Source organism: Balaenoptera physalus, assembly GCF_965194825.1.
Source record: "Balaenoptera physalus genome assembly, chromosome: 1".
Classification (NCBI taxonomy): domain Eukaryota; kingdom Metazoa; phylum Chordata; class Mammalia; order Artiodactyla; family Balaenopteridae; genus Balaenoptera; species Balaenoptera physalus.
Window position 1 is genome coordinate 180864539 of NC_138882.1, and position 18543 is coordinate 180883081.

Below are 18543 nucleotides of genomic sequence, written 5' to 3' on the forward strand. Positions count from 1 at the left end.
AGTGGGCTGGGGCTAAAGCAGACCCAGGATGTCTGTTGGTGGTACTCACCAACCAGAGTAGAGCCATGATCCCCATCTCTCTGCTAGAGGGCGGATGTCAGAGAGGTGCAGCTCTCAGCGGGTCCAAGGCCCTACAGCTCAGCTCTCCTCAGTGTAAAGAACAAAAGAACAGGTGGGCGTGGAAGTTATGAAACTAGGAGCTTTGTTAATTACACCAAAGGACAGTGGTTTTATTTGCCCTCCCGAAAGGAAATGCACCCCAGATCAGCGGCTGGAGTTGGCTGAATGGAATGGAGGCAGGAGAGGGAGGGAGAGAAGAAGAGATAAACAATGTATTTTACTGGAACAAGGATTTGTCATAAAGTAACCTTGGCGGTAATTATACCCCTAGAGTTAGACGGTAATTGATTTAACCTATACATTAAGTGAAATAGCAAGCTTTTTAGTTGCATCTCTTAATTAAAGCAATTAAGAGCTTTGAACTTCTCCACACACTTTGTCCAAAAACTTTCATGCATTTCCTTCCTTTGCACATTGCTTCTGGTCAGGGTTTTTCCCCTGCCTACCATGTATTGGTCTTGTTGCTGTCAGGTTTGTTTTTGTTTTTGCAGAAACAGTCCACATTGGTGATGTGGTCAAGCTAAGTCCACTTGGGTAAATTCCAATTTGTCAAACTATCTTTCCTTTTCTTTTTCCTTAAGAAAATGGATTGTGTATCCAGAATCTGACCATCTCTCATAACATTTATGCCTATGCCCCTGGCCCAAGCCACCACCATCTCTCCTCTGGTTACTGTCAACGTCCAGTAGTTTGTCTCCCATCTTCCACCCTGACCCCTACGGTCTGTTCTCAACACGGCAGCCGGAGCGCTCCTCTGAGCAGGACTGTGGGAATGAGGCTCACTTCATTGTACCTATTGGCAGTTGTCACATCAGTTGTTCAGAGTCTTGGGATGGGATTTAAGTGTGTCCAAAAATACTTCCAGAGATGTGTGCTTGTGCATCAGCTGTTCAGGATTTCTGCTGTTTCCTCAACTGTTTGAAGGTAGAGGCACACAGAGGGACGTCAGCAAGGGCTGGTAGAAACTGCCCTCACCAGGAAAGGAAAATGTCACATCACCGGTGCAGACACAAAATAACACCCAATTTTATTTTTATAATTGAGTGGCTGTCTTGTTTGTTGGTGAGTCACCAAAAGTCTGCTCCACTTGGATGGCCAACTCCTCCGCAGTGGCCCCTGACCCTCTCTGCTTCTATGGTAGGGTTTGGTCGGTTCTGATTTCAGGGCGAGGGTAAACATGCTAAAAGTTTTAACTTTATTGTGGTGTGTTGCCTCGGTGGACTAAGAAAACGGATATTCCTGCTTAATTCTCAGAATGATTTCCACACTAATGCTGAAGTAAAATGATCTAGTTTTCTTTGCAATTCTGTTTAAAAGGTATAAAAGTAGATCCACTGACCATATAAAAGGCTCGTCTAAAATATACCCCAAACCACGGGAAACTGAATACCCCTTTATCTCAACATATTATGAAGACAATTAAAAATTGTGTAAAGAGAAACCTTTTTGCCTCTTGGGGCAGGGTGGCTTTATTTGACATTAGACACCCCTTTCAAATGGTGATGAGAGCATGAACAAAAGCAAAGTCTAGTGCATGAAATGCCTTTCTTTCGTCATGCCTGATAGTGAGACTGATCTGTCACTAGTCTTGAAAGTTTCTCATTGGAATGGAAGCCTCAAGGCTTGTCTTTTTTTTTGTTTGTTTGTGAAGGATTTTCTGTGGGGAGCTTGGGGGTGACCACTGGCCCATGGTCCCATTCACCTTGCTTCTTCAGTAGGACTGCCCTGGATTCATGGCTGTGGGCTGGGTCCCCGGGTACTTTCAGGGCAAGGGCTGTTGTTGTGTTAGAACCACCTGCCATCTGTTGGTGAAAATTTTTTGGATTCTACATGATGAGTCACTTCTTTCTCCTGCTGTTCCTTCTGCTGTCAGGACGAATTTACCTACTGGACTTTATCAGGGGTTGGAGTGGAATCACTCATCACGAAGCTTTGTCTATGCAAAGTCCATATCCCTAATGAGCGATCTTCCTAGTGCCGTCACTAGAAGAGGTGGGGAGGAGTTTCCTCTGTGTTCCCACAAGGTGGGGAGAAGACCGGCAGCCAGCCAGTCTGGCCCTCACTCTAGGGCCCTCCCAGATAAAGCTACAGCTGCCGCCCTCGGCTGGTTGGAGTTGACAGTCCAAGGTGGTTCCACATTGTCTTGCCAATGCTCTCTTGCTAGGGTGCCAATGCCTGTGAGCCGGTGTGGCACAGGGCAGACCCTCAATGACTGTGGGTTAAATGAATGACTCAGGCCTGTGACCGCAAAGCGGGCCAACTTCAGACCTACCAGGGCCACCAAGAGTTAGGCCCTGGGCTCAGCTTAGCCCATTAGGCCAGGGCACCTGATTGGCAGTACCACCTACAGAGCCAAGAACGCTGAAGTTCTGATACAGTGTGTTCTTGCCGACCTCAAAAGGAGAGTACGTGGAATGATTTGGGGAAGAAATTCAGGAGTTTCTTCCCCTACAGACCAGCTTAGTGCTCTGATATGAGCTGAAAGCAGGAGCTTTCGGAAGGGTGGGCATCTGGAGTGCCTGGGGAAGAGGACTTGGATCAAACAGCAGGGCCAAGTGCTTTGCCAAGGAGAGAACTGAAGACGGGGTTCACAATGCCCTCTGTCCACTAGCGTGGGTGGCTGAAGCCTTGCGCTGAAATAAGAAGATGCACTTCTCCACTGACTCAGTTTCATGCAAATCGGTTTTTATTATTAGTATTGTCATCTTTTGTCCCCGCAGAAAAAGTTTATTTGAAACAAAAGATTTGTTTCAAATCTAGCTTTGTTCACATATCCCCAAATATCCTAAAATATTTCTATGCTTTATGCCTTCCATTTTGTTCCCACCACCCCAAAATTCTAAGCTAAATAGCAGTAGCAAACCCCTAAGTGCAGAACATTCTAACTCCTCCAAGCATGCTCCATTTCGCTGCAATTTTCTAAAGATTTCTTGCCTGGAGAAATTACCAAGTCCCAGGTGGGTGGGATTTTATTCTTACCACAGAGTAGGTGGTAAGAATAAAATGTGGGAGGCTCTTCCCCCAGCCTCCTAGATCAGAGGCAGAGCTCTGTGCTCGAGTCCTGGGTGGGAGGCGAAACCCCTGGACTTGAGTACCAGGCTCGAGTCACCAGGCCCTTCTGCGTGGTCAGCAGCCGGGGGATGTGGCCAGTGGCCTGGGCCTGCCCAAGGCTCCACCAGCCCCAGATGACCTTTGCAGTCAGAGGAGCGGCTGACCAAATGGCATTAAGAAATTTTGCAAAACATTCCAAAATAACCTATTCTAGAATGATCTGGGTGGCGTGGGATGCAGTTAGGACAAGGCGAGCCTTCTTCAGAGGAAAGGATGTTGGTGTTCATCTCCAGGGCCAAGTATCAATTTGCTGGAAGTAACATTTCCAACCACAGGCTTTATCTATGCACGAGATGCACTCGTTGCTATGCTTGTAGAAGTCCTGCCTTCTCTGTGTACCTAGCAAGTAGGGGTGCGTATCAGTACTCAGGGCTTTGTGATGGCTGGGCTCTGGGAGGACAGGTGTTCTCCACTCTGAACGGGGATTTGGCCGTAAAGGGGACCCAGGTGAGATGTGGGAGCCTTGCTGAGCTTACAACACGAGGGAACTTGGGAAAATTTCCATGTCACCATTTCAGAGCTGGAAAAGCAAGACTCCGGGGTCTGCCACACAGCTACGGGTGTCATGCTGATCAACGAGACATTTATTTGGGCACGTGGTTTCAGCGTAGGCACAGCAAAGCGACACCAAACCGAGGCGCCCTCTTCCTCCGGGGGATTCTAAATCAGAACACGGGGTCACCCCTGTCGTCTCAAGGGAGCCTCCGTGTTTGAAGTAGGGGAGACCCTGAAACTGGGGGATAAAACAATGTATCCACACCCAGATAAGCCAAGGGGGCCTTTCCTACAAGTTTGTGCAGACTTGTAGGTTTGTGCCATTTAAAAACAAAAGATGCCACCACTGGGGAAAGCAAAGGATGTAAGATTACACTGGCTTTTCTCAGTTTTGGGAAAATTTTGTGCAGAGAGTAGCTACCAAAAATTGTAAACCTGGTCAGTCTGTATTAAAAATAAAGCAGCTCCTGGCTAATCCCTGCTTATGGAAGGGATTCACTTTCCAGCTCTTGGGCTCTTTCCGAAATGTTGGTGTATTGGGGGATTTGTATTAGCTGAAGACCTAGTCTTTCCTCTGAAACCACCTCACACGAACGGTAATCCCCGAGAAACTCGAGCCACCCGAGCTTGGCAAAGGGGCTGCTCCCAAAATAGGGTCAAGCGCCTGTTTCTTAAAGATACTTGCAAGAAACACAAATGCCAGTGCAGTATTTCCTGAACCCTGGTTATTTACCAGACCAGAATCCTCTCTGGGAAGTGTTTAATCCTGCATCAAATACAGAAAGGCAAACCATTGGCTTCAAGAGAGTGCAAGTTCATTGTAAAGGTAAGCAGGTGCTTCAGAAAGGACCCAAGGAGAAAAGGAGAAGGCCTGGTCACAGCTGTTCCAGGAACAGCGTTGGTCACTTGCCAGTTCACTCCCGTGGTGGAGAGAATTTAACAACTGCAAGAGAATCCTCTTAACGCATTTGGTGCCTGTGTAGATTTCACTGCTTCAAAGAAGATGCGCTGAGGGTGAGTGTCCCGAGTCACAGCTGCACCAGATTCACGTGGCACTTGGAACCAAGCTGCCCGGGAGGCCGTGGCGCCCAAGCACGCTCCTTGCTCAGAGACCCAGGACCCCAGCTGGGTGGCTGCGGACTCAGGGCCATCCCTCCCCATCTTCCTGTGAGATGCCCAGCACCGACTTGTGGAAGATTCCGCACTCCTGCAGAGACTTGGTGAGGTCAGAGAAATGTCTCCTGGGCACCTCCATCGTTTCAATGCTGCAGTGTCGGTACGTGGCCTCGTTCTTGTGTTCGGCCACGGCGACAACGGTGTGTAAGTCATCAGTTGGCCGGAAAGGGTGGACAAACCTTCGTCCTGACGGTGATCTGACGGCAAGCAGCAGCCTTGGCTCTTGATCTGACGGTTCCTCCAGGTCTCTGGCCCTGTAGGAGCTTTGTCTCTTGGTCCGCACGATGCATTTCCTCTCCGGGGAACAAGGTTGAGCTCGGGAACCTTCTTCACTCGTCTTCACGGTGCAGGTCTCCGCTTGGTAAAGAGCCTGGGTGCTGCTCAGCTGCAGGGAACCAGCCTTTTTAGCAACTGTTTCCAGGGCCTCCTCCTCCAGGGTCTTCCTGTTGATGGAAGGAAGGACTGGGTATTTATTGAGGGAAGACGATGCCCCTGTGGGCACCTGCTGCAGCAGCTCCGGGATCTCATCGGGGGCTCCCTGACTTGGAGATCTGGGTGTGCAGGCTGCCGGTTTCTGGCTGCTCGGCGACTCGCAGGGAATGGCTGGAGGTGAAGATGGCGTGAGGCTGCAGCATCCCTCCGTGCCCGCGGGCTTATGCAGACTTGGCCGAGTGCGTCCCTTGGCGGACTTGGGCCTTGTGACGCGCGTGTTCAGTGAGTCTGGCTGCCAAATGAAGCTGCCAGCTGCTGTGCTGACAACAGTGTTGCATTCAGGGGGCGCTGTATTCACAGGGGCTTCCGTGGCCATTGCTCCTCAAGACCCCTAAGGAAGCAAGAGAAGAGAGGAGGCTGTGGGTTAAACGTCCTAGGACTTCTGGACCTGAGCCATTCACGTCCCAGGATCCAGAATAAGGACCGGCCACGATGGGGGTGGGAGAGGGTGTGCAGAGGAGCTTCTCTCTGGATTTCTGGCATCTGGACAAGGGCACCAGCTGCAATTCATTCATTCATTCATTCCAGGCATTGGAATATATCAGTGAACCAAAGTCCTTGCAACTTAATTATAGTGAGAAGAGGCTGGTGTGAAATCCACAAGTAAATAGATATTTTCAGCGACTAATAACTGCTATGAGGAAAATAAAGTATTGCACCAGCGAGTGACTAATTCTTATTCTTACGGGGGGTCGGGAGGGCTTTAACCTGAGAGACCAGATTGATGAGAAGGAATAAGCCCTGTTATGATCGAGAGCAGGGCTCAGCTAACTTTTTCTCTAAATAGTTTTGGCTTTGGGAGCCACGTCGTCTCTGATTCAACCACTCACCCCTGCCCCTGTAGCACAAGAACAGCCATAGAAAATACGTAAGCAAGGGACTGCGGCTGTGTTCCCTGTGTTCCCAGGCAACTTTATTTACAAAGACAGGGGTGGGCCCCGTTTGGCCCACAGGCTGTGGTTTGCCCACCCTTGCTCTAGGGGGAAGGTGTCCCCGGTGAGGGAAGAGCCAGGGTCCAGTCCTGAGGGCGGAATCTGCTGGCTTCCAGGGTGGGGCGCTCCATCCTACACCATCCACAGACCTGGAGGCCCAGAAGAGAGCGTTACCCGTGGCTGCCTTTGCTCAGAAGAGAGAAAGTAACCCTGTTCAGTTACCCAGCAGGGAATCCAAGCTCAGCTTCACTCAAGAGCTAAGAGCTATATATATGTGTTAGCATACGGTATTTGTTTTTCTCTTTCTGACTTACTTCACTCTGTATGACAGACTCTAGGTCCATTCACCTCACTACAAATAACTCAATTTCATTTCTTTTTATGGCTGAGTAATATTCCATTGTATATATGTGCCACATATGGAATCTAAAAAAAAAAGGTTATGAAGAACCTAGGGGCAGGACGGGAATAAAGACACAGACCTAACAGACCTACTAGAGAATGGACTTGAGGACACGGGGAGGGGGAAGGGTAAGCTGGGACAAAGTGAGAGAGTGGCATGGACATATATACACTACCAAATGTAAAACAGATAGCTAGTGGGAAGCAGCTGCATAGCACAGGGAGATCAGCTCGGTGCTTTGGGACCACCTAGAGGGGTGGGATAGAGAGGGTGGGAGGGAGACGCAAGAGGGAGGGGATAGGCGGATATATGTATACGTATAGCTGATTCAGTTTGTGATACAGCAGAAACTAACACACCACTGTAAAGCAATTATACTCCAATAAAGATGTTAAAAAAAAGAGCTGAGGGCTTCCCTGGTGGCGCAGTGGTTGAGAATCTGCCTGCTAATGCAGGGGACACGGGTTCGAGCCCTGGTATGGGAAGATCCCACATGCCGCGGAGCAGCTGGGCCCGTGAGCCACAACTACTGAGCCTGCGCGTCTGGAGCCTGTGCTCCGCAACAAGAGAGGCCGTGATAGTGAGAGGCCCGCGCACCGCGATGAAGAGTGGCCCCCGCTCTCCGCAACTGGAGAAAGCCCTCGCACAGAAACGAAGACCCAACACAGCCAAAAATAAATAAATAAAATTAAAAAAAAAAAAAAGCAAAAATTAAAAAAAAAAAAAAGAGCTGAGAGCTAGAGCTTCCTGCCACAGGTGGCAGGGGGGCTCCCGCCGGGTATTCACTGACAAGTCACTTCACGCAACATCCCTCTGCTGCCCTCACTTTGTCATCAGGCTGGGGGAGAGGAGCAGGAGACCCCACTGCTGGTCCACCCATTGGCCAGAACTCACAGGGGGGCACTCAGCTTCTACACCAGGGTTGGCGATCCCTTTCCATAAATGGCCAGAGAGTAAATATTTTCCGCTTCGTGGGCCACAGTCTGTCACAACTACTCATCTCTGCCCTTGTGGTGTGAACGCTGCCATAGACAGTGTGTAAATGAACAGGTGTGGCTCTGTCCCAAGAAAACTGCCTTTATGGACACTGGCATTTGAATCTCATATCATTTTCATGTGGCACAAAATCTTCTTCTTTTTATTTTTTCCAACCATTAAAAGTGTAAAAGTTATTGTTAGCTCACGAGCCACACAAAAAGAGTGGTGTGATCTGGCCTGTGGGCCATGGTTTACCAAAGCCCGTCCTAGGCCAACTTCAAAGGGGCCTCAGGCCACACGCTAATTCTACAGATGTGTGAGCCAGAAAAGCAGAGCAAATGCCCCAGGCCACCAAGCCAGCTGGTGGCAGAGCCTGAAAGAGAACCCAGGTCTGTGACACCCAGTTCTGTTCTCAAGGACCAGTCTTGGCCTCTCCCCCAGCACTGATCACATTCAGTCTCTTCGTTAGCTGTTGACATTTCTTCTTCCCAACCACCTTGCCAACACTTTGAGGGCCCCTGTGTTTGGACCTCCCACACCCTGTATTTGGGGGTGTGCACGAGTGCACGTCCTGAAGCATGGTGGGAGGCGTGTTTCTCTTGCAGGCCTGGAACTGCCAAGTCAGGCCCCCTCCCCTGTCCTCGCCGTCTTCACAGCACCTTCGCTAACACGCTTCTGATCACCTTTCCTTCCCAGTCCCTGGTTACGTCCTTCCCAGGACACCGCAACGTGTTGGGCTCCCTGCCTCCTCTGAATCCTGACCACCACTGTGACTGCGGCTCTCTCCACCTGCAGCCTGAGCAGCCCTCTCCCGGCCCTCGAAAGACCTTCTGGTAGCTTCCCAGAGCCTCCCCAAGAAGCAGCACGTTTGGGAGCAAAGGGCCCAGGACCCAGTGTCATAAGACCTAGGTTCTATTTCAGGCCCTGCCAAGAGCTAGCTGGATGACCATGGGACAGTCATTCTACCTTTCTGGTACACTGCTTTCCTCATCTACAGAATTAGCTATATGACCTTGAAAACATTATTTAACTGCCTCTAAACATCAGTCTCTTTATCTGCAACATGAGGACAGTAATACGAAACACCATAGGTAAGGCCGTAAAAACCAGGCTTGGCACACAGTAAAGGCTTCATTTTTCTGCTTTTGGTTTTTGTTTTCTGTTTATTTAGTGCTTTCGACTGTTTTAGGTCCAAAAGTCTTACGTGTTGCTTCAGAGCTTTTCTCCAGGGTGTCCGTGGTGGGTCTCCTCCCAGTCACCGCTGATCGGCTGGGTGACTCAGGGGACCCATGCCTGCCCCGCCCGCTGCACAGAAACGCCGGAAGGTTGACTCCAGTGAGCTACTGCCTATGAAATTGCCTCCAAAAATGCATTCTAATACGTCCCTTCTAATCCCATACTTTTACTTATTTATTTATTTATTTAGTTAGTTATGTATTGGCCACACCACATGGCTTGTGGGATCCTAGTTCCCCGAGCAGGGATCGAACCTGGGCCCTTGGCAGTGAAACCGTGGAGTCCTAACCACTGGACTGCCAGGGAATTCCCCCTAATCCCACACTTTAATCGTATACTTACCTCCCATTCACTTACTCCAAGCTACCTTCATCACACAATGCTGAGCAATGCAATTCAAGCCCCTTAGCTCTGCACCCTAATATTCCCATTCTGTGCATATTACCATCATTGTCTAATTTTAGGGCGTATCCCCTTCCTCACCGCTAAAACCACAACCAAACAAAACACAGTATCCCTGTGTATTCCTGAAGCCCTACTTAGTTCAGAGTCTGCCCTGTCAGAAAGAGAAAAACAAATACTGTATGCTAACACATATATGGAATCTAAAAAAAAAAAAAATGTTTCTGAAGAACCTAGGGGCAGGACAGGAATAAAGACGCAGACGTAGAGAATGGACTTGAGGACACGGGGAGGGGGAAGGGTAAGCTGGGTCGAAGTGAGAGAGTGGCATGGACATATATACACTATCAAATGTAAAATAGCTAGCTAGTGGGAAGCAGCCGCATAGCACAGGGAGATCAGCTCGGTGCTTTGTGACCACCTAGAGGGGTGGGATAGGGAGGGTGGGAGGGAGACGCAAGAGGGAGGGGATATGGGGATATATGTATACGTATAGCTGCTTCACTTTGTGATACAGCATAAACTAACACACCATTGTAAAGCAATTATACTCCAACAAAGACGTTAAAAAAGAAGAAAAAAAAGTCTGCCCTGTCTTTCTTAACTGCAAGGCCTCTGTGTTTGCTCCATTCTGCTCACAGGCAGTGTCTTTCCACACTCCCATTTTCCCACTTCTAGTCTTTCACACTCAATCTGGCTGCTGGGAGTCCGGGAGCCTTCTCCTTGGCATCAAAAAAGCCTACCCAGCTCCTTGTTAATTTAGTCTATTTTCTGATCAACTGTGAAGAATGGGGGGGGGGGTTCCCTTTAATTTTAGTCAAAGTCTTTCGCTTGTAATTAAGCAGCTCTGCACTTAACTCAGGATGGCATGGGGAGGTCATAACTGCCCAACTGTTCTGCCAGAGAGAAGCTCAACTGGGAGACCGGCTCCCCCTCTCTGCCCACCCTTCCCCGTCAAAGAAGGGCTGTTAATTTGCCACAGCTTCTACCCAATTATCACAGACTTGGCATCTAATTCCCACACACGCCTCGGGAAGGTTTAACTGTCAGTAAGTTTGGTAACTTAGAAACCTCTTCCTTAACAACTTTGATGAGGAAAGTCATGTGTTCTCATAGGCTCCCTGCTGGATTATTTTTAACAGTAAAACTTGAGTGTGTGCGTGCACTTTCTATACCTTTTGGTACTATATAATTATCCATGTTCAGGGGGTGTCATATCCAAGACACCCTGGTCATAAGATAACATGACTGCGAGCTATCTCGGAGAAAAACCTCAATTATGACTAATCCCTATAAGCCCACTCATGGTTATTTAGAGATTAACACCTCCTTCAGGTAAAACCGTTCCATCAAACCTGCTTTCATAACCCGCTGCCTCCTGCCGAGCGCAGGAACCATCTGTTACATGCAGGGAACATCAACTCTCCCCAGCTTCTCCCACACGGAGAGGGGAGGTGGGGGAAACAGGTGTTTGGGGACCTGGGCCAACGGTGTCTTTATATTCACACCTTGGGTCTCAAACTCTGCCTGCCCGCCTCAGTCCAGGGAGGCTTCTGCTGCATCCATCATCAACCCTGCTCAGCTCATCTCACCACCTCTAGGCCTGGCAGACTCTCAACCACAAAGTGATTTGACAAAATCTAGGCGTAGGCTTCCATCAAGCTGCCTGTTGAATAGGCAAGTGGCCTGTTTACTTAAACATAATAGCTGCACCCCAGAGGCCTGCTAGGAGTCAGGAAACAAACATTGATAACGGTTCCCAAGGAACTGCCAAAAGGGCAGGTGCCCATCCCTTAAGATTACTCACCAAATCAACTGGAAAGAAGGAGAATTGGATAGGAGAAGCTAACGCCATCTTCCTGTTTTCCCACCTCCTACCACGGGGTCAGACCGCTCTATTTCACTCACAACCCAAATCTAAGCCTACAATAAATGTAATAAAATATAACTACCCACATATCATCTGCTGGTATATACCAAGGATGCATACATTTGAATTGGTCTTTTAAAAATGTTTGTCAGTTAATACTATCCCCTGCCAATCCCCACCCCTCCTTGTGAGGCTTTGAGGATGAAAAATGCTCAGAAGAACCAACAGGAGATAGTAGTTGGCCTGAGAATGAGAAAACTTTGGTACCATTCCCAGTTCTACCCAGGACTAAAGATTAGAATACACTGTCCTACGCAGAGTGCCATGTTTAAAAGGGGGAGTGGAGAAATTGGACCACAAGCCACCAAGTGATCAAAGGTCTGGAAAAGGAACTGGGCATGATTCCAGCAGCAGTGGGGAGGGAGGATTAGAGGTAGGTGGAGAAGAAGAGCTCAGTTCTTTTCAAGTACCGGCAGCTCTAGAAGGAGGCAAGATGAGGCAGCAGGAGGGATGTGGGGGGAGGGGCAAGAAAGAGCCTCTAGAAAGTGCAAGTTGACCTGGGTGAAACAGCGGGGCTCTGGGGGGAGGCTCAGATCTGGTTCCGGTCTCTCTGTGTGACAGGACATCCCCTTGCCCCTCGGAGTCTGTGTTCGGTGTGTACTGCCCAGCCAGGAGGGCATGGCCCAGCGGCTTCCTAGGCCCCTCGGCTTCCGCAGAGCCCGGGAGCTGTCCCATTCCGGCAACGGTGAGCTCCGGGTCGGGCTGGCTCTGCCCCTGGGGAGCAGCCGCTTCCCTCCTGGCCCCTGGCCTGTCTCCCGGGCTTCGCCCCTGGGGCCGAGTCTGGGGAGGCCCGCCCGGGCGACGGGCCCCGGGGGGCTCGGGGCTGGCCTGTCCCGGCCCCTCCCAGGCCCCCAGGAGACCGAGGACAGACCCGCGGGCCGGCGGCCGGCCGCGCTCACCTAGCGGCGCCGCTCCGTTCACCGCCGTTGCCGGGCTCCGTCCCGCGGGTAAACAGCCTGGGTCTCCCGGGCAACCGCGCAGGTGGGCGGCCACGTGCTTCCGGTCTGGCCGGAACCGGCCCGGCCTGGGGGAGGAGGGGGTGTGTCTGGGGTGGGAGGGGGGTCGGGGCTGGGCGCGGGGGCTGAGGCCCTGGGAGGCGACGGGATGGGGACTCAGGCCTGGCCTCTCTTGCCTCCTCTTTTCCTCACCTAGCCTGCCTGCCTCGCTGCACGTCTCCTGGGGGACAGGGCGTCCAGGGGGAGGAGAGCCCTGGCCAGGAGGCTGGGAGTGGCAGACCCGCCTGCCTCAAACCCCTTTCGTGACCTTGGCTCAGGCCCTGACGCTCTCAGTGTCCCTGATTGTCAGATGAAGCTGCTGAGCTGACTGAATCTTGTGAATCCTAGAATCTGAGCGGCTGCTTTTGGGGCATCTGATTGAGTCCGCCCTTTCGACACCCGTGCCTTGACCTCCTCATTTCCCTATCAGCCTACCACTCCCGGGCCACATCCGAAATCTTGCTGTAGCTACATCTGCACCTGCTTTGACCCTCCTGACCATGACTTCTTCCGCAACTCCAGCCACTTCTACCACGCTTGTCATTCAACATCTTCCAGAGGCCCGTCCATTGCCTTTCTGCTTTCTCCATATCAACCTGCGTCTTCCCTACCCTGTTGAGTTCAAGCTCCATTACCTCAGCCATTCCCTTGCAAGAAGCCGTGCCCTTGTCCTGCTGTCTTTCCATCACTCCCACCTGAGGAAACCCCAACCAGTCCCCCTACACCAAGGTCCTGAAGAAATCTTGACCAGCCACAGGCATTGATGTCATGGAAACATGGGGTCTCCAACCTCCTTTGGACGCTCAGTCCTACACAGAAATCCTCCCACTTTCCCCAGCCCAGTTTTGACTCCTTTCTTCTCAGTGGTTATTTCAAACCTTGTCCTCTCTCCTAAAATCTCTCACCTCTCCTCGTTCCTCCTCCTGCTCAGAAGATATCCTTACTTCCCTCCTCAGAGAGAAAATAGAAGCCATCAGATGGGAACTTTCTCAGCTTTCTGCCCTCAGACCTACAAACCTGCCGACTTTTGTCTCCCTGCTTTCCTTCCTCCCTCCTGTTCCGATGGGAGGGAACCCATCCTCTGATTCTGTCCGAGATTCACTGCTGCTCCAGGGCTGCCCTGAAGGCTGTCCCCGGCCACAGGGTCATACCTGTACACACCCTCATCATACTCCAGGCCTTTGCTCCTGCCGTCCCCTCTGCCTACAAGATTCTTCTTCACTCTCCCCAACTCCTCATCCTCTTTCTTTGCCTAATGGCCACTTACCCTTCAGATCCCAACTTAATAGATGAAGGTTTTCTTCCAAGATGGAATTAAGATAGCTTCAGAAGGAGACCTAACTGGACACTTGTCTGCCAGGCCCTGTTCTAGACTCTTGGAATTTGCAGAGGAATAACTAGTGACTATATTATTAGAAGATAACGTTCGGAGACATTCAAGCACCGTATCATCAGAGGAAAAAATTCAGATCCACTACCTAGCATAATGGCAAAATGTTTGCTACCTTGTCTATCCCAGATGCGTGGATGCAGGACTGTAATAGAGCACAGCTCTAACCTTCCTGCAAGATGTTCACAATTGGCTGAGAAGACAAGTCGCACAGTCATAAGGAGTTACAAATCAGAGTCTTTTCAGTACAATCTGAGCCAAGGGTGGAAAAGCCGCACAGGCTGGACATGATTATGTGCCACGTGATTGGCACGGACAGGAAGTTCTCTGGGGGCCTGGGAAAGAGGGGATCGTTTCAGTGGTGGTGCTTCTTCCCATCTCAGAAAAGAAACACCTGATCTGTGGGAGCTGCCGGCGAGGGCCTGGGTTGGGCAGGCCCCCTGCTAGGGTCACCCCCTCACCCACCCTGCACATCTAGGGAGGCATCTAAGGACCCAAGAAGGTGCAGGAGCTCGAGGTTCTAGGAGCTGAAGGTTTTAAAGCTCTGTGCTGGCGGCTTATTTCTTGTAAATGATTCTGACAGAAATATCTAAGCAAGGCTCTTCAGCCCTTCAACGCCCACCCAAAAAATTTTAAAGCGGATTCTTCATCAGCTATTTTAATATCACCTAAGAATTATGCAATCTTTTGGAAAATCAGATTGGCTTCTTACCCCATTTGTGTGCGTGAGTGTGTTTGTGTGTGTGGATGTGTCCCCATGTGTGCACACAGTGGAACGGTGCTTATGCCTTGGGTCTGTTTAATCTTCAGCAGTGTGTGCCTTTTGCTCCCAGGGGCCACGGAATGCACAGCCCTAGGGGGGAGGCTGGAGGGAAGGGAAGGAAGGAAGCTGGCCAGCCAGTTGCTGTGCCTGCCTGCTCTTTAAAGAGAGGGCTGACTCCGCTACCTTTGTCTCTCCGCCTCTTTTGAAGAAGATGTCTTTAAAGGATGAACCCTTTAACGCCAGGTCTTCAGCACACATACAAAGTGGATTCTCAGTAAACGTGGCCAAAGGTCACTTGCCAGCTTAAATGTGGATTCACCTCCTTCCCAGCCATGGGTCTCTCTACTCCACAGCTCTCTTCCTGGGCTCCAGCCAGCTTGTCCCCCAAATGGGCCCTCAGATTTTTCACCTCCAGGGTCTTTGTGTGTCCCTGCCTGACCCTGCTCCCTTCCTTGAAGTTAATCCGAATTTACTGATTCTTCAAGGCCCATCTTAAAAGTCACGATTTTCTTGAAGGCCTTTCCTGACCACACCTCCCCCCCCCCGCCCTGACACACACACCCCTCCTGTGCTTTCTGTGATCCCTTTTGGTCCAGTGGAAGATGCCCAAGATGGCACCATGGACCCCCACTAGGTCAACTCCTCTAATCTTCAGGACTCTCCTCCCTGCCAATGGAGTTGTAGAAAACAATTGAAAATCAGGGCCCCCCCCGCCAAGTTAATGATTGGCAGAGCAGTTTTAGAACCCCAGTTCAGCTGATTCCAAAGCCCACCCTGTACCCCAGAGGCCCATCCCCCACCCCAGCATTCCCGCCTGGCACTTTACCTGTACCCGCCTATTGCGCTGGTCATGGGGTTGCAGGCATGACCTCTGGACTCAAGGCTTGAGTTTGAATCCCAGCTCCACCCCTTGCTAGCTGGAGACCTTGGGTAACTGCTTTAACTTCTCTGGACCTCAGTTTTCACATCTGTAGAACAAAGATGACGAGAATAGGATTGTTGCGAGGGTGAAATGAGATAACACGTGTAAAGGTCTTCATAGTGCCTGGCGCATGGTAAGTGCTTGGTGAGGGTTAAGTTCATCATCCTGTTGTTCTCATCCCACGGTGCACATCTCTTTCAGTAGATTATGAGCTCCTTGTGGGCAGGAACTTGCCTGTGTCTGAGTTTCCTGCTTTGCCCACCACGTGCCTGCTTTGTGGTAGGTACCTATGAGAATTCAATTAATGATGAGGGTGATGTTGATTGCACAGCTGGTTTTTCTATGAGAGATCCAGCAAGTTGCCAGTTGGTATCCCCCCAAGGGTATGTAGCTTGAAGTCTAAATGAACCCTCCCCCGGGGCTGGGCTGAAGGCAGGAGCTTCAGTTTCTTAGCAGCTTGTCCCCAAAGAGCAATCGGCCTTTTTTTTTTTTTTGAACTAGCAACTTGTAGATTTTGGAGTACCCAGTGTCCTACTCTGTCTGTCCTCAATCCCATTAGACATGTCGATTGAGATCATGGATAACCTTCAAGCAGAAGGGTGGATCCACTGGGTGGATCTTCTGGTAAAGAGGCCAAGAGGCTGCCACAGTTAGTCATGCCTCCCGATGAATCAGCTTCCTGAGCGCACTGCAAGAGAGAAGTTTCTAGAAAATGAAATTCACCCCTTGACATACTGCAGTTGTTTTTTTTAAAAAAATATTATTTCCGCCATATTATTGGAAAACTTCCAAAAATGTATTGCCTCCTCTTCCCAGTGTTCTTCAGCAAAACATACCAGACATGGTAACTCACCTTGGCTACTGTTGACCAAGTGCTTTTGCCATCGGGAGCTTGTTGAATCTTGCCGGCAATCCGTCGGGGGCCAGGACTATTGTGTCCATCTCACAGATGAAGACACTGAGGCTCAGGGAGCTGCAGTGGCTGTGACAGGAAGTGGCATCTCTGCACACTACAACCTCTTCTCGGGGCTTGGAAGGCAATAACTATGCTCCGGGTGCAATACTGTTGACGTGGGTAGAGCCACCTGCCCTGCACTCCTGGCCCCAGCTTTGCGGGCTCGGTCAGTTATCCTTTTAATCATTCCTCTCTCTCCCTTGCCTTCCTGCTAAGAGCAGCCACTCTTTTTTCTAATTTCTGTTCAACTTCTGGGTCTGAGAAAAAGAGGCTGATGCTCTTGCTAGAATTTTGTCTAAAATAAGAGCCTTGTGCCATGTGCTTGGATGCTCGGGGGCGTCTTCGGTTTTGTTTTCTCGGCTGTGTGTTGGATAGTTACAGGGTTTGGCTCAGTGACCCACAGGCAAGCAAGAGAACTGCTAAGGGGTTAGGGGTGCTGTCTTTGGAGTCGGACACACCTGGACTAAGCCCTGGCTCTGTCAACTTGCAGGGCCACCTACCTACCCTCTGCCAGTCTCTATCCCCTCACCTGTGAACTGGGCTTGATCATCTGTGCCTCTTCGGGAGGATTGAAAGAGGATTCGAGGAGATAATCCATGTACCAGGCTTAGCCCCATTCTGCTCCTCAATGGGCTGTAGTTTCGTGTTTATTTCTGTGACTTGAAGCATGATAGGCCTCGGATCATTCATTCATTCATTCACCCCTCGAGTATTTATTACTGCCCATCTCTCCGTGCCTAGTTTCCTTTATCTGCAAAACGAAGATAATAACAGTAGCTATCTAGCTGAGGACTAGATATGAGGACTTAAAGAGTAAATATATGTGAAGTGCTCAGAATTGTGCCAGGTATAAAATAAACGTGATACACATGTTAACCGTCATCATCATTAGTACTGGTTTGTGCCAGGCACTGTGATAGTTAGACTCTAGGTGAACAAAATAGAATGACCTTGGACTTGTGGATCTTGTAGGCTCTTTCCTCCTTATTTTCTCCATGGGGAGAAAAGCCAACCAATGTTTCATCGCCGTCCATGTAAGATGAAGTGATGGGTTTGAGAGAGTTGCTCCTAGGGACCTGCCAACTTGCTGGCTGCTGCCCTAGAGGCTGGCGTAAGAGTCATGCCTCCCTCCCTCCCTCCCTCCGTCTCCCCCTTCATCAAGTCTCTGGGCCCCTAGCCCTGTGCTCTTGGCTTTGGTTCAGCACAATTCAAAGCACCCGTAAACGATTACTCAAAGGGAGAGAACCATGTCTGTCTTGCTTAAGTCACAGCTGTGGAGGTCAGTGTGTATGAAAAGGCTCTGTAACCTTCCAAATGCCACACAGACAAGAGGTTTAGGTAGGGAGCCCGGCGAGGTGGATTTGAAGTTAGGGAACAGAGCTTAGTCCTTGGCCCCGCCACTTGGTAGCCGTGTGGATCTGTTTCAGGTCACCTCTCCTCTCTGAGTTGGTTTCTCAATTGTCAAATGAAGAAGTGATAGGTCCTGCCTGGTAGGATTGTAGTGAGGAGGAAATAGGAGCAGAATACAAATTTAAGGTCATGCAAGGCCCCCTCAAACGCCTCCGTCCTTTTGGAGGTGAGTCCGCTGCCCCTTTCTCTGAGCTCAAAGGCGTTTATATATACAACCACTAGAGCGACGCTCATCACTCCGCACAGGCTTAGACGGGCCTCCCCGGACACAGACTCTGAGATGGAGAAGTGCATTGCCAGGCGGCTCCCTGGAGAGACACCTGTGCAGAAGTGAAGCAGGCGAAGTTGGGGAGCAGGAGAAGCCGACACGTCGAGACAGTTGCTAAGGCCACAGCTGGTCCCCCAGCGAGCTCTGGGAGACCTGGGATGCCCTTTCAGAGCTGTCCCGAAGGATGCAAGGGGGCGGCCCTTTTTTTTTTAATTTATTTTTTTATTGAAGTATAGTAGGCATACAATATCATGTTAATTTCAGGAGTTTACCAGAGTGACTGAGGAAAGGCATTATGAAATGATCACCATGATAAGTCTATTAACCATCTGTCACCACTCAAAATTATTACAGTATTATTAACTATATTCCTTGTGCTGTATATTACATCCCCGTGACATTTTATAACTGGAAATTTGTATCTCTTAATGCCCTTCACTTCTTTCATCCAACCCTCCACCTCCCTCCCCTCTGGTAACCACCTGTTTGCTCTCCATATCTATGACTCTGTTTCTGTTTTGTTTTGTTTGTTCATTTGTTTTGTTTTTTAGATACCACATATAAG

The 18543-nt window shown here is 50.1% G+C and overlaps 1 protein-coding gene across 1 annotated transcript; it reads right to left on the bottom strand.

Annotated features, from left to right (window-relative positions):
• Positions 1 to 310: 310 nt before the first annotated feature.
• Positions 311 to 12254, bottom strand: UBXN10 (UBX domain protein 10). The gene is made up of 2 exons (XM_082449446.1): positions 12175 to 12254; positions 311 to 5725 (listed from the first exon to the last, which is right to left on the bottom strand). Exon 2 carries the CDS (start codon positions 5708 to 5710, stop codon positions 4868 to 4870), a length of 843 nt encoding a protein of 280 aa, XP_082305572.1. The 5' UTR covers positions 5711 to 5725; positions 12175 to 12254; the 3' UTR covers positions 311 to 4867.
• Between the last annotated feature and the right edge of the window lie 6289 nt (positions 12255 to 18543).

What these genes read in the sequence shown, in the direction of transcription:
- UBXN10 (XM_082449446.1), bottom strand. Translation starts at nt 5,710, where the DNA reads ATGGCCACGGAAGCCCCTGTGAATACAGCGCCCCCTGAATGCAACACT.